General features: G+C 48.0%; 3 protein-coding genes across 3 annotated transcripts; 2 read left to right on the top strand and 1 right to left on the bottom strand.

Annotated features, from left to right (window-relative positions):
- Positions 1-834: 834 nt before the first annotated feature.
- On the bottom strand, positions 835-4,971 carry BKA67DRAFT_373869 (telomere repeat binding factor-domain-containing protein). Its single transcript, XM_046096506.1, has 3 exons — positions 4,776-4,971; positions 3,067-4,629; positions 835-3,017 (listed from the first exon to the last, which is right to left on the bottom strand). The coding sequence occupies exons 1-3, from the start codon at positions 4,846-4,848 to the stop codon at positions 1,219-1,221; spliced, it is 3,435 nt and encodes a 1,144-aa protein (XP_045955335.1). The 5' UTR covers positions 4,849-4,971; the 3' UTR covers positions 835-1,218.
- Positions 4,972-7,570: 2,599 nt separating this feature from the next.
- On the top strand, positions 7,571-9,151 carry BKA67DRAFT_661778 (aldehyde dehydrogenase; the record flags this gene model as incomplete). The annotated part of the gene is made up of 3 exons (XM_046107881.1): positions 7,571-7,632; positions 7,714-8,113; positions 8,165-9,151. The coding sequence occupies 3 exons, from the start codon at positions 7,571-7,573 to the stop codon at positions 9,149-9,151; spliced, it is 1,449 nt and encodes a 482-aa protein (XP_045955334.1).
- Positions 9,152-11,546: 2,395 nt separating this feature from the next.
- Positions 11,547-12,831, top strand: BKA67DRAFT_373788 (uncharacterized protein). Its single transcript, XM_046096505.1, has 2 exons — positions 11,547-12,664; positions 12,715-12,831. Exon 1 carries the CDS (start codon positions 11,863-11,865, stop codon positions 12,553-12,555), a length of 693 nt encoding a protein of 230 aa, XP_045955333.1. The 5' UTR covers positions 11,547-11,862; the 3' UTR covers positions 12,556-12,664; positions 12,715-12,831.
- The last annotated feature ends 1,588 nt before the right edge of the window (positions 12,832-14,419 follow it).

Below are 14,419 nucleotides of genomic sequence, written 5' to 3'. Positions count from 1 at the left end.
AAAGTAAACAGGACATGTTAGTGAGCACAACATACGCTCTGAACACCACTTAGACTTCTTCTTTCCTGCGGTCTTCGGGCACTTGTGGCAGGATAGAGACCCGCACTGCAAGTCTGGATTTGGGAGTCGTAAACAACTAGGCCTTGGCGCAAAGGCGATTGGCCTTGTGAACTTACGATCATCGCACGCAGCCGCATCTCTCTTCTTGAAGTTTACGCAAGGTCGTCCATGGACGGACGCTTGACATTGATGTTCGGAACAGTAGCTTGATAAGTAGAAAGGATGATTCGGACCTCTTTGGCCGATCTTGTTCTTGCTTCTTTGCCGGAGGCATATAGTGTCTTTCTTACTCTTTTCCCTGTCGGTTTCGGGGAACAGTACGTGCCGGCGATGATTCGACTGCCGAAGAGCACTGCCAAACTGACTGAAGAGACCGTTATGACGTACCATCCTGGATATTTCCAGCAGATGCGGGCGGGATGGGACCACGTCACACTCAGTTTCACCAGTACGGCCAAGACAGTGTGTGAACTAAGGGTACATGAAAAGAAGAGAGTGGAAAAAGAATTGAGATGTTGTCAGAGCTCCCACTCGACTGACGGAAATAACCAGATTGGGCAACGTGACAAAAAGAAGAAAGATAGCTTGTCAAACATGACGTGTGATTTAAAAGAATGAGGCTAGCGAGACAAGGTCACTGGCTTTGTGTCAAGCAAACAACTAACAACGACTAAGATACTTTTTCGAAAGGCTGAGCAATACATGCCGGCCTCAGATGTACCAACTTGAGTCAAATATTGCACCTCGAAGTTCGTCAAACGACCAAGGTCTCTGGCCACAGCGGTATAAATGTTGGCCCAATTTGGCGGTCCAGCTACTAGAGTCGTACAGCGAGGCACGTTCGGCTGAACATACAACACAAGTCACGATATGTGCTTGCCGTTATATGCGCTGACTTATTGAGACCACAAACAGGAAACAGATATAAGTGACACTAAAATGTTGGGAGGGCAAATCAGAACAGATGAGACTTCGTTTTGTTTCATATGACCGATATAATTTGATTTACTCCTGGGTCAAGCACACCACGCACGTACGTCATGGCACTAGGGTATCATTTACATTACACATCATCATAAGTGACTCCAAAGGGAAACAATCCAACCATTGACACCCTGCGCGGTCACCTCGGGAGAACTTTGTCTATCATCGCGCGCGTCAGGCCGCAGGCTGAGAAGCAACAGCAGCAGCAGCAGCAGATGCGGCAGCCAGGGCAGCTTCAATGCTTTGATCTTGTTCAACGCTATTTTCTTGGCTCATAAAGCGTTTCAACTCCATAAGCCCGGCTTCCTCATCATTGAGAGGCTCATGTTTGACTGCAGAGTCTTCGGCCTTGGTTGGAACGGGTGTGTGAGGAGCGTTGACCTGAGGTGGAGCTTGTGTATGTGTCTGTGCCTGAGATTGTATTTGCATTGAGGCATGTTGTGGTTGGGCATGAGATTGTTGTTGAGGCTGTGGGTGCAGTGGCTTTTGTTGCTGGTGCTGTTGCAGATGGGGTGGAAGCTGCTGGGATATACCTTGCCGCTGATGATTCTGCAAATTTTGCTGCTGTGAAACATGCAGCTGCAAGGAAGGTTGTTGTTGCAGTGAAGCATGTTGCTGATGAGGCTTCAATGGGACCTGGTTTTGCGGCTGTGTAGTTGGACGAGGGGCCACTTGTTGCATTTGCTGAGCATGCTGCTGAGCATGCTGCTGAGGCTGCTGAGGCTGCAGAGGTACCTGTGACTTCTGACTGGCTTGAGCGAGATGCACATGTTGCCCATTGGGTAGGGTAGATTGTACTGATGCTGGTGCACCGCCATGACCAGAAGCTGTCCGCTGGAGATGGGCGCCATGCGGCGATCCAGGATGCGACTGACCGTGGGCGGCTACTTGCCCCGGGATTGTGTTCTTTGACGGGGAAGGTTTTGGCTGAGGCCTCTGCCCATTTCCGTTGTGCATGTTCCCGAGTGCCATCGTGGCGCTTACGTGAGCTTTCTCATCTTCGGAGGTAAGTCTCGCACGCTCCTCAGCCTCTTTCCTGGCTGCTTGAGTGGGTGCCCTTGTCTTGAGCTCACCGGTGACACACTGGAGATAATATGGCATTTCCGAATTGGTTTTCAGAAAGAACAACTTCAAATTTCGTGCCTTGTCCTTGAGCTGTACTTGTGTCCGATCTGCGAGAATATTACTCATCCTTCCCTGTTGCCCGAAGAGACTCAAGATTTGTGACCAATGAGGCCCTTTGACCATGTCAAGCCCCATCATCAAAGCCTTTTCCTCTTCAGGGCTCCATGGACGCCTAGTAGAATGAGAGCCCTCCCTCCTGGCATGTGTACTTGACCGAGCTGCGGCCGCTTGTCTTGCTCTTTCGTACAGGATCTCCGAAGAAGCATGCTGACCTGGTGGTAATTCTACTCTGTCAGAACTTTGCGCCTGTTGCGAAGGAGTATTAGGTTGCTGAGGATAAGCATAATACTGTTGTTGTTGCGTTGGCTGTTGTGGTGGTTGTTGTGGTTGGTGCGTTTGATGATGGCCGTTGGGTGACGGGTTATTTGCTTGTTGGACTGTGGTTGGGTGATACTGGTTTCGTTGCATTGTCTGTAGTGCCAAGTTCGTAGCCCGCATGGCGCTCTCGCTCGTGGATAGGACGGTCGACGGCAATTCACTAGGCACAGATTGGCCCTGCGCTTGTTCCGAAGCAAATGAAATGAGTGCTGCGAGATCATCTGCGACATGGCTTGTTGTTCCATTATCTGCGGAAGCCTCCTGAGCTGCTTTCGCTGCTTCTGCGATAGCAGCGTCGATGTCAAAGTTGTCAAGGCCACTAATACCATCAAACAGACCCGAGCTTTCTGCATCTGTCGACACGCTAGTCGGGCTTGAACCTAGCTTTTCAATATTTGTCATGTGTCTGGAAAGATAACCGCTCAACTCCTCAAGAAATGACTCATAGGTATACTGCGTGCTTAGAGCCTCTATACACGCGTCAGGATTTTTACACTGAATGGGAAAGGATTCACTTACGAATGCTAGCGGAATCATGTGACTCGTTCAGGAGCATGATTTTCCTTGCTTCGGCGTCAGCCAGAAACCTGGTTTCTGAAAGAGCAAGAGGCAAGCCGGGATGATGTTTCTTGAGAGCCTCCTCTTGACCGGATACAAACAATTCGTCAAGTATATGAGCTCTCGGCTTAGACTGTTCGGACTCCAGCAAGGTCAAGAACATCTGTGTCTTGAGCCCTAGGTATAGTTCGGCCTCATCAGACGGCATTTGCTGCCCATCGGCCACGAACGTGCTCAGGAAGCTTGCATTCAAGTCCGGCCAGCCAAGTTCATTAGCACCGAACATGCTAGCGCAAGACGTAGCCAGGTTGGCTATTCTGATAATTTCCCGATCCTCAGAGCTGCTGATATCCAGCTGGTCGGGATACAACAATGGGAAGTCTTCTGATAGTTGCTTCCTCAGGGCGTCGAAAAACGATCTCAGCACTGCGTATTCCTTGCCGACACTATGGCCATTGTCGGCATCAGTGAGACAAGTAATCGTTTCTTCCAACTCTTGATCACATAAAGCTATGAGTATATCAACGGCCACCTTCCCTAAGGTCGGTAATATGTAGGTCTGTCGCGTATACTGTGCCCGATGGCTCCATATAGATGCCCTTTTTGGTGTCGCTTGCGCAGGCGCAGTCAAGTCCGGCATTGTAAGAACATCAGCGTGGATATCGTGACTGGAATGCCCATGACCATCGCCATTTCCACCGGTCTCAAGACTACTTGCGATGCTTGCCATGATACTGTTGATATCGATATCAGGTCCATGATCGCCGCTGAGCCCGTTGAGCCCGTTGAGTCCGTTGAGTTCGTTGAGCCCGTTGACTTCCACATGGAAATCGGGCATAGGGTGATCTTCTGACACACCATCCGTTCCTAACGCAGCTTCTTGTGCGGCTTGAATCATTTTGGTGATTTCGTCTAGATCAGCCAAACCTTCTGGCATTTCAATCATTGGGTTGGACTCCTGCAACTGCTCCTGTGCCTGCTCCTGAGCCTGCCCCTGTGCCTGCTCCTGAGCCTGCTCCTGAGCCTGCTCCTGAGCCTGCCCCTGTGCCTGCTCCTGTGCCTTCCCCTGTGCTTGCTCCTGGGCTTGCTCTTGGGCTTGCTCATGTGCCTGTACCTGCTCGTGTTCCTGCTCATATTCTTCTTCATGTGCCTGCTCATGTGCCTGCGCCTGTTCAGACTGAGTCTGCGGCTGAGAAACATTCGCATTAGCTTCTGATTCGATAAATGGCACCGTTTTTGCTTTCGGTTCGTCTCGCGGTACCATATCTGCTTCCACCTCAGGCTGGGGCGCTGTTTCTGCTTCAGGCTCAGGTTGAACCACCATTGTTGCTTCAAGCTCAGGCTCAGGCTCGGACTGGGGCGTTTGGATCTCATTCGATGGGCTTTCTACTCCATCCAGCTTCAGTCGCTTCTCGTCATTCGGACCAGTATCGTCGAGTGGCGATCGAGCACGCTTCAACGGTGACGGAGGAGTAAATTCAGGCGAAGGCGCCTCATGTTTAATCTCCAGCTTGACCTCTGGGCCTGACATTGGTAACGAGTTAGCCCGAGTCCAATAGGTCTGACGATACAAGACATATAGAGAATCAAAAGCAAACCATTGCCAGGCAAGGCCATGGGCACCTGCGCTTATAACAGTGCTTGTGAAAGTCGCTCTCTGTCGTACTTACTTTTTGGCGGGGACTGCGATGATGCTGCCGCTGCCGCGGCAGCCGCCTCAATGGCAGCACTGAGTTCATCCATGTCGCAGGTATATCAATAACTAAATAGGTCATAGAGAAGCCATTTAGACACTCTCACGAACAATGCGACGCTGCCGCTGCCTCGCTACACGTATGGACGATTGAGGTTGAACAGCAACCAAAAATTTGGCCGTAGCGCCGATCGCGATGCCCTGAAAACTTGCCCCGCGATAAGATAAGATACGATACACAAGTCACAACCTCTACTTAATCGCTTCGGCCGCAAATCTATCTAACTATGCAGCGTTTTAAATGTGAGAAAATCAAGCCATATCCCAGTTATGTGTAGTTGATCTGCTCAATTGAAATGAATCAGAACATGCCAGGGAGCAGTTGTGCCATTTTTTTCTTTCTTTCTCCTTTTTGCTTTCCCCGAAGCATTTATATTCATACAAGTCCATGTCCATATTCGATACTCGTATCAACAAGTGAACCATAAGCCTGGGAAGTCTTACTTGTGATTTCCGTGCCGGGTACAGCCAGGGTCGTTGCATACCTAAGTAGTTTCCACTCATTATATCCTTTTGCAGGATGAGGTTATGTATATTATGAAAATGGGCTCAAGTATAAACATTCCGCTTTCTAGCGGGAATAAATTTTGGCTTAGACTGGTCTAGTACCAACGGTGATAAGAAGAAGAGAAATTATATAAGAAATCCATCCCTATTGATAGCCCAATGCTCGATAGGTGATACGTCGATGGGTGACCAATGAAGACTCAAGCAATATTTTGCCCTTTTCCCCATTGCATCGGATTCGGAGCTGCGGATCCCTCAACCCGAAAAACAGCCCATCATCATAAGTTTTACTGCATAGCGCACGCAAACGAGGTTATGATAATCCTCCCTATGTATAGAATGGCAGCCGGTTTAGATTAGAGCGTTAGATCGCCAACCTGCCGTTTCTTCGCAGGGCTGACGGGAAGGACTTGAGTCAGCGCTGTGCATCCGTTTGGCCGGAGCCCCATGTGGCAAGATTGCATGACAGACTAACTCGTTGTCTATTCCGTACGGCCTAAGGATCTACATATCGTACGATACAGCTTTGGAATCAACCACGAGTGCTGAAATTCAAAGATTGAAAGCAAACGGTTACTGTGATTCAAAATTGGCGATTGGGTTGCTACTGACATCAGCTTTTTTCGAGGAGCAATTTTGACCCGGAACTGCCACCAATGAACTCGCTCAGAGATATCCCGAGCATGACGTATCCGAGATCCAGGCTAGAGGAATGGTTCTGATAGCCTATGTTCGTGACTGTGTCATTACTTGCGAGGATCAGATTTGAGTCCATTGAAGAAAGTTGATCGTGAAGCGTCTCATATAAATCCGGCCTTCAATATCTGCTTTTGGACCTCGAAAGAACTCGCAGATCTTGCCAACATTGCTTGACGCCGTTCTGCCGGTCCTGGAAAGGTCAATGATGGGGCGTACCGCTGATGCGGGCTAGTCCCGCACTACAGAGTACCAACTGGTACTTCGGCTCTCAAAGTTGGAGTAGCACTTGCGGGGTCATCTTATCACCTACGCTTATCTCCTAAAGATTTCTACAATCTTGGGATTATGGACAAACAATGACCGATCACTCGGCTCATCTCCAGAGAATAAAATTATGGACCGACTATCTAGGAGCAATGAAGACGGCGCAAAAAGAGTGAAATTTGGTGAAGCTTTTTGTTGGGTATGTTGCGGTGCAGTATCCTCAGGCTGGAGTACCCCAGATTCCAGACTCCAATACGGTGGGAAGCGGGGATCAACACCCTAGAATTGAAAGACCTCCTATGATCTCTTTTCAGTGTACCTTCAGAACCCCTTGAACAGAACCGAACGAGCATACTGGAATCTTAAAATGCGTTTTCAAGTACCTATCCCGTTTCTGCCCGTGAAACTAAAGGGTGAACGGATCTTTAGCATGCATTTGTCATGTCAGGGGAGATCCTGATAGGCAAACTTTGTAGTAGTAGCCCATTGCCCGGCCATTCCCACAAATGCGGGGAAATCAGCATTGAAGGGCTAAGGGAGTTTCGCATCGAGACACCAGCAATAGTGGCATCTAAAATTACAGGCTGTGTCAAGAAATAGTCATAGTACGCAAGGAGGTTTAATAAGTTGGAGATGATTAGGGCGGGAAAGAAGGGTTTTGTTGCATCTGTGAGATGCTTCAGCTCTTCTAACAAGCCTCTCTGGTTCGCTGTCTTCAAGACATTCCTCAATTCCGAGCGGAACGTCCTGCGTTGGGGAATGGCCAGGTCAACTATCCTGCTTGGCCCCCCACCAATCTGATGGAGCTATAGCAGATCAGACCAATGGCGGTGTGCCTCTAGTTGGCCTTTATGTTGTGCACCGTTTCGAGTATTAGCAGTGAAACGGAAAGAGTAAAGATTAGAGCTTGAGAGTGTGCTCGGCATATTGTTGTCTCCCGCAAGACCCCGCAGGACCCCACGAGACCCCGTACTAAGAGACGGTCTCTCCACACCACTACAGATTCGGGATACAGTTCCAACCTGACTAACACGCACCCTTCCACTCTACCCCGCCCCTCGGGACGTTTATTAACCTTGATGTCCTCTCCCTGATCTCATTCTGTGCTACACTCTTCCCATATCATTGCTCCTTGTCCCTATTATATCCTACGTTCTGAACTATTAAATTGAGTTCGGACTGTCGACCCCGTGTTAAATAATTGATACTATATCCTCCGGAACGACTATAGCCATCCGCATCATGTCTTTGACTGTCGAGCTCAAGACGCCGGTCACTGGCCCCTATCAACAACCTACTGGACTGTATGTGGCGATCTGCCTATTTCTACTGTTTGCATATTTTTGAAATGTCGTTGGAACTGCGGCTAATTTTATTTATACTAGCTTCATCAACAATGAGTGGGTCGAAGGTGTAGACAAGAAGACGTTTGAAGTTATTAACCCAACAACCGAGGAGGTTATCTGCTCTGTCGCCGAGGCCACCGAGAAAGATGTTGACATTGCCGTCTCGGCCGCCCGAAAGGCTTTCGACGGTGTATGGAGAGAGACTACACCTCAAAGGCGTAGCGAGCTTCTTCTGAAGCTGGCTGATTTGGCCGAGAAAAATCTAGACCTTTTGGCTGCCGTGGAGTCTCTCGACAACGGCAAGTCCATCACCATGGCTAAGGGAGATGTTGGTGCTGTTGTATCATGCATCAGATACTATGGTGGCTGGGCCGACAAGATCACTGGCAAGACCATCGACGTCAACCCTGATACTTTCACATACACAAGACAGGAGCCCGTAAGTGATTACCTTCACCTGACAATGGAAATGTTAAATAACACGAATCAGATCGGTGTTTGTGCACAAATTATTCCTTGGAACTTCCCTCTGCTCATGTTTGCCTGGAAGATCGGTCCCGCTTTGGCAACTGGCAACACCGTCATCATGAAGTCTGCTGAGCAAACGCCACTCAGCGCTCTTGTCTTCGCAAACTTGATTAAGGAAGCCGGATTTCCTCCCGGTGTCCTCAATGTTATCTCTGGGTTCGGTAAGACTGCCGGTGCTGCTCTATCCTCGCATATGGACGTCGATAAGATTGCGTTCACTGGCTCGACGGTTGTTGGCCGCACCATCATGAAGGCTGCAGCCTCGTCCAACCTGAAAAAAGTAACCCTCGAGTTGGGTGGAAAATCCCCCAACATCGTCTTCAACGATGCAGATATCGAGCAAACGATTTCCTGGGTCAACTTCGGTATTTACTATAACCACGGACAATGTTGTTGTGCTGGTTCGCGTATCTACGTCCAAGAAGGTATTTACGACAAGTTCATAGAGGCATTCAAGGAGCGAGCTCAGCAAAATGCCGTTGGTGACCCCTTCGATGAGAACACCTTCCAGGGCCCTCAAGTCAGTCAACTGCAATACGACCGCATTATGGGCTACATTGAGGAGGGTAAGAAGGAGGGTGCCAAGCTTGAGACCGGTGGTGCCCGCCACGGTGACAAGGGCTATTTCATTCAGCCGACTATCTTCTCTGGTGTTAGCCCCGACATGAAGATTATGCAAGAGGAGATCTTCGGACCCGTATGCACTATTGCCAAGTTCAAGGATGAGGATGAGGTCATTAGCCATGCCCACGACACCACATACGGTTTGGCTGCTGCCGTCCACACCACGGACCTCAACACCGCCATCCGAGTCAGCAATGCGCTTCGCGCTGGAACCGTTTGGGTCAACTCATACAACCGTAAGCAAATCTCTAAATTATCTACGATCCTTAATCATGTCTTCCCCTTTTCAGCATGTCTGTGGGTCCACGTTGCCGGTTATGGATAACCTGCCTTTTGATCCCTGTTTTACCATGCCCGTAAACGACACCAAACCTTCCATAATACTTGACAAACAACAACAAGCTGCTACAACAACATGGTTTCTTTTGTTTTAAATCATTTCCTATCCTGTATTCACTTCCTACCCTTCTCAGCATATTTGTGCGATCCACATTGCCTGCCATGGGCAAAATTCGCCTGTTGTCCCTGAAACTCCACCAAAACTTCACAAATACCACAAATTATCATGGAACTTACAACGCTGACCACGCTTCTGGTGCTTTAGTATTGTCTCACCAAGTGCCTTTTGGTGGGTTCAAAGAGAGTGGTATTGGTCGTGAACTTGGTGAGGCTGCTCTGGCAAACTATACTCAGAACAAGTCAGTATCCATCCGTCTAGCTGGGGCTATTTTTTAGTCACGTCTCTCTTTTTGATGGCAAAGGAAGTGAAAGAAGTACTTGAAACTTGTGGATAGCACTTGAGGGAAGTGTACTATCATGGGCTTGTAATGACGGAATGAAATGGCGAAGGTATAACATCACCATGTATCCTACCAAGATACTAGTCTTATTTGAGACCAGACAGAAATGAACAAAACACATCAAAAGGTATATATGGTTCTGTGGACTGTGATCAATATACTCTGCGAAGAGCTTATTATGGTTTGCGGGACAATTGCGATGGAATTGATACACCACATCTACATATAGAGAAATAGTATCTAATCAGGCTGACCAGGCGGTTGATACCAAAATTCACCAAGCTATACGAACTCGACCATGTATCAGTCAAGTTGCGATGAATACACTACCTGAATGGCTTCAGACTTGAATCATGTAACGAATTTCGAATTTCGTGGTGATCTATATCACTCTGATCGAACAAAAAGCTTCCGTACGTCAGATTAGTGCCTATACGCAGGGAATGCGGGAAGGAGGCTTTGTTTCGAAAGTTTGCCACAAAGCTTCCGGTAAGTGGGATAATACTAAATAATACTAGAAACAACAAACTTACTAATACAATATATAAAAATCAAGACCAAATATTTCTACCATTTCTACCTAATTTGTGGTAACGTTATAAAAGTGATAAGTTTTGGTGGGGAAAGCACCAACGTGCGGAGACTTTTGCCCAAGGACCCACTGCATGTCATTGGATGACTACTAGAAACCATTTATACCCTCCGTACACTTTTGTGTATACGCCACTTGGCCGACATAGGAGTTAAACTAAACTTGCTATTCTGCAACAATGGGAATCTTTTGTTTCTGTAGTTCTAAAATGGTGCCAAGTGGCAATCAGGTTCTGGAGGTTCTGGAGGTCATCCAAAGTGCCTCACACCGTTGCCGAAGACGCTGTTACACACGAGTAAAAGGCAGTTGCGGCGGAAGGGAACTTACAAACTGAGGATGGTTGAAGATTATGAGGCGTATGGTTCATTACATTTGCAATGGAGGGTACCAGACAGCTGAAGAAGGATCGGATGCCTGGACGTATCTATGCTTCTAGGTTTGGGGGCCGCATGAAGAATAGTGGAAGCACACGTTCTTGTGACTGTGAACTAAATAGGCCTTCTAAAAGATCAGCCTTGCCTCATTTCACAGGGCTGAATTAGACCCCTGGGATGGGGAGGTGAGTAATGGTGGGTGCTACGTCCAAGAGCAGGTGAGCAGCCAACCGTCACGAGACGGATCAGGTGTTGATGAATTAGGCCATGGGTAATTTTGGGACATGCCCTCGGACTTTGGAGCATGCCCAGGTGGGGTCGTGATGGAAGTCGGCGGAAGCGAGTGATAAGAGCTGGTGGAGCATCTGATAAGCTTCACCAAGGAGCTGATAGGGCTGTGCCTTTCTCTACATGAGCTCCCTCAATCCTTTCAAGAAAAGCTGTGCATCTCAAGCCCGATTTTCTAACATTCGTTGTCACTGAATTTGCATGGTACAGACGAATGTTCAACCCCAATTCGTTCACATTTGATGAGTGGCGCCGGCAATCGTGGCAACCGTGGCCAGTCCTGTGCGGTATACTGTGTGTTGATGTATTGGCGCTAAAAGTACACATTTTTTGGACGTATCTCAAATGATCATGACTCTAAGACAAAAGTCGACATTGTTATGTGCCAACGGCTAACGTGGTCTATACCGAATGACACGCGTAATGACTGACCCTTACTATTAGTTACCTCCATACGGAGTGTGAAACTGATTTTCCACTGCGTCGGTTTTTGAGGTCTTTCCTTAATGTTGCTCACGCGCCATACTCTATCCGGCGGCAATGGTTGAGGCTCAGCCAACGGCCCTCTCTCAGAGTGCGCCTGGAGTACGTCAAGTGGACGTTCCCACGAGCTCGGACTCAGGGCCCTCGTGCCAGTCGTTTCTCTACTTCGTCCTAGCCACCTGCCGATCCTATGGGGAGGCCTATTGGAAAGCAGATGCCTACCTTGTCTATGCTTAAAGTAGCAAAACTCTCCCGCAGTCTCGATCGGATCTTCGTTTGATACTCCTCCTTCTATTCGTGCTTTTGCTTAGTTCCCGTATTACGTGCAGATACAAGTGCCTATTTGCTCGTGCATCAGTCCACTTACATCTCGACAATTTTAAGTTATCAAATTATCATTGCTTGGCTGCACGAAAGCCCGTACTACTAAATCACCGCGAATAAACACGAATCGTTTTCCTGGGCCCTATACGGGCTTTGGATAGTGTACGCCTTTTCGATGCCAACTGAGTATATCAGAGTTCGTTCCGGCCATGTTCCTGAGATCGTCCGGTCCAACTCATTCTCATATCGACACCACCACCATCACCGACGCTCTAGATGCCACGATGATTGTTGTGGAGTCTCTTGGACAGACTACAATAATTTACTGGAGCAAAACCGCAAGTTCAGCCAACAAAACGAAGAACTTTCACAAGAGAAGGATACCTTGAAGGCGGACCTGAATAGGGCTACTCAAGCCAATAAAGCATGGTCCGAGGATGCCGTACGTTGGAATGAAGTCAACGGACGACTTTCCGGAGAAGTTGAACGATTATCAGGAGAAATACACATTCTTCAAGACGAGCTTGCCCGATGCAGGCGCTCATGGTCTCCAGCTGACGACCACCAGATCCACGGATTCAAGAGGCGGATCAAAGCACTTGAACACGAACTCAGAGATCAGGAGAAAACCTTCAGCGCAGAAATTCGCGGTCTTAAGGAGGATGTCAAGAAGTCCAATGATGTTGCTAGCCAGTGGAAACGCAAATACGACGAGTTGAAACGTCTCTACGATAGCATCAGAGACAGCACTCGGCGACAGATCTTTGAACGTGATGCACAGCTTGAAAGAAGGGGTGAGATTATCCAAGAGCAATCGCATACAATTCGTCGCTTAAAGGATTTGTTGGAGAGGTACCGAGGCTGGTAAACGAAGTTTTGCCATTCGAGCTTTACTGGTGTTCATGGAATCATTTCATGTTTGGGGCGGGTCATGAATTTCCAGAAGGGCATTGAAGTACTTCGTGAGATTCCTTACGGTAAGTCTTTACCTTGTCAGCCAAGAAAGATAAATTCTAATCTGATGTAGACCAAACTTTTGCGGTCTTATTTCACGATCATGATTATGGGGGGCAGCATGAGGAACTGTGATGAGGTCAGCTGAATGCTCGACCCATCATCACATCGATATATTTACGACATGAACGTACAACTCCATAGTATGGTCATCCCAAGGGACCCAAAGCAATCCTTTATTTTATGAATTATCTGGGACGGAGGAAGTTATCGCACGACACTATTTACATATCGTGTGGGCAGATTGCAAACATTGGCATCATCTCGGGAACTGATCGTCAAGTATAGAGTGTTAATGGCCTAGGATTTCAGCCTCATTTCTTGGAGTCAATGATTCCTCCTTTATTACGTGAGAATGGTCACGGCTCGATGCACCGCCGCATGCGAAACTTTCGGTCATGTGAAATGTTCATGGACGCACCCCGTTTCCACGATTGAAGGTGTTGGAAATAATTCCCATGATGCCGCGCGGATGAGTTCATCAATCACGAGTACACATATCGGATCCCAAGCGCGTCGCGTAGGGATCATGTTGGCGCCTAAAAATATATGCATGTTTCACACCCCTTATCGACCTCTTGAGGGTTTTTGCCACCTAGTCTAGGCTGAACCGCTTGGCGTATTTGCCGCGCACAAAGTCAGCCTTACTTGTCAGGCGCTCAACGTAGGATGTACACTACAAAACATAGATCAAATACTATCATCTAATTTTGGATGAGTTCTTAGTAATGAAACCCGAAGTCAAGTTACGGCTCATCTGCATGGCAGCGGCACGTTTGTTAGTGCTGACGTGGCAAGTTATCGATATAGAAAGTTGCGAAGTTGATTAACTCGTGGATTCACTGGCCACCCTGCAACTACCTATCGTATCCGATATCGTCCTCCTCGCTTTCCATGACAAGAGCGGTTTGACTTTAGTGGCACTCGGGGTTAGTCTGCATTATTATAGTGGCAGCCGGCTGAAAACCAACTGAATTTTTGTGTCCGTCTACTTGAGCGGAGAGGTGATATCTGATCGTCGTCGAGAACACTTGTCCGCTCAGACTCGGCCCATGCATATGCCCGATGGGCAGACAGGGCGAATATGCAGTCAGATGTCAATTCCATTGCCGGCTGTTTGCACTTTTGTTCAAGGCACAACTACACTTACTAATCAAAATGCTGCTTGGCAATAAGGCCGACAGGCGATAAGCATCTCAATTCACGAGAACATTTATGAATCCAGTGCTTTCTTCGGCGTCAAATCCAATTGACGATTCTGCCATAGGTTCCCTCTAAGGAATCCTAGGTGATATTGGCTAGCGGTCGCGTCCTGTTCTCAGCACCTAATCCTCTCATCATCGTAATGTTTGAAGGAGTCTCAAGTCAAACATTGCACTCAGGAACGTCGGAACTCTTGAGGCCTATTGTTTCTAGAAGTTGCGAGAGATTTCTTCAACGGCGGCGCCGAATGTTATGCACGTCTTATGTTGTGTCGTAACGACCACCGCAGTGCCAACTATTTGATCGTGGTTGCACGAACACGTTGCGCAAATGCGATGAGGCCTAGGGTAGGATACATCGGGTCATACATGCTCTTGACCACCATCTTCTAAATCTGCGTCAATGTCATATTCTGGTCGCATGCAAGAGAAATAACAAACCTAAACAAATGTCTTGCGGCACTTTGCATATATGAATGGCTTAGTTCATTTCTTGTTATGACGACTTTTGAATCC

Source organism: Truncatella angustata (genome assembly GCF_020726525.1).
Source record: "Truncatella angustata strain MPI-SDFR-AT-0073 chromosome Unknown BKA67scaffold_7, whole genome shotgun sequence".
Taxonomy (NCBI): Eukaryota; Fungi; Ascomycota; class Sordariomycetes; order Amphisphaeriales; family Sporocadaceae; genus Truncatella; species Truncatella angustata.
This window is presented reverse-complemented; position numbering and strand designations above follow the sequence as displayed.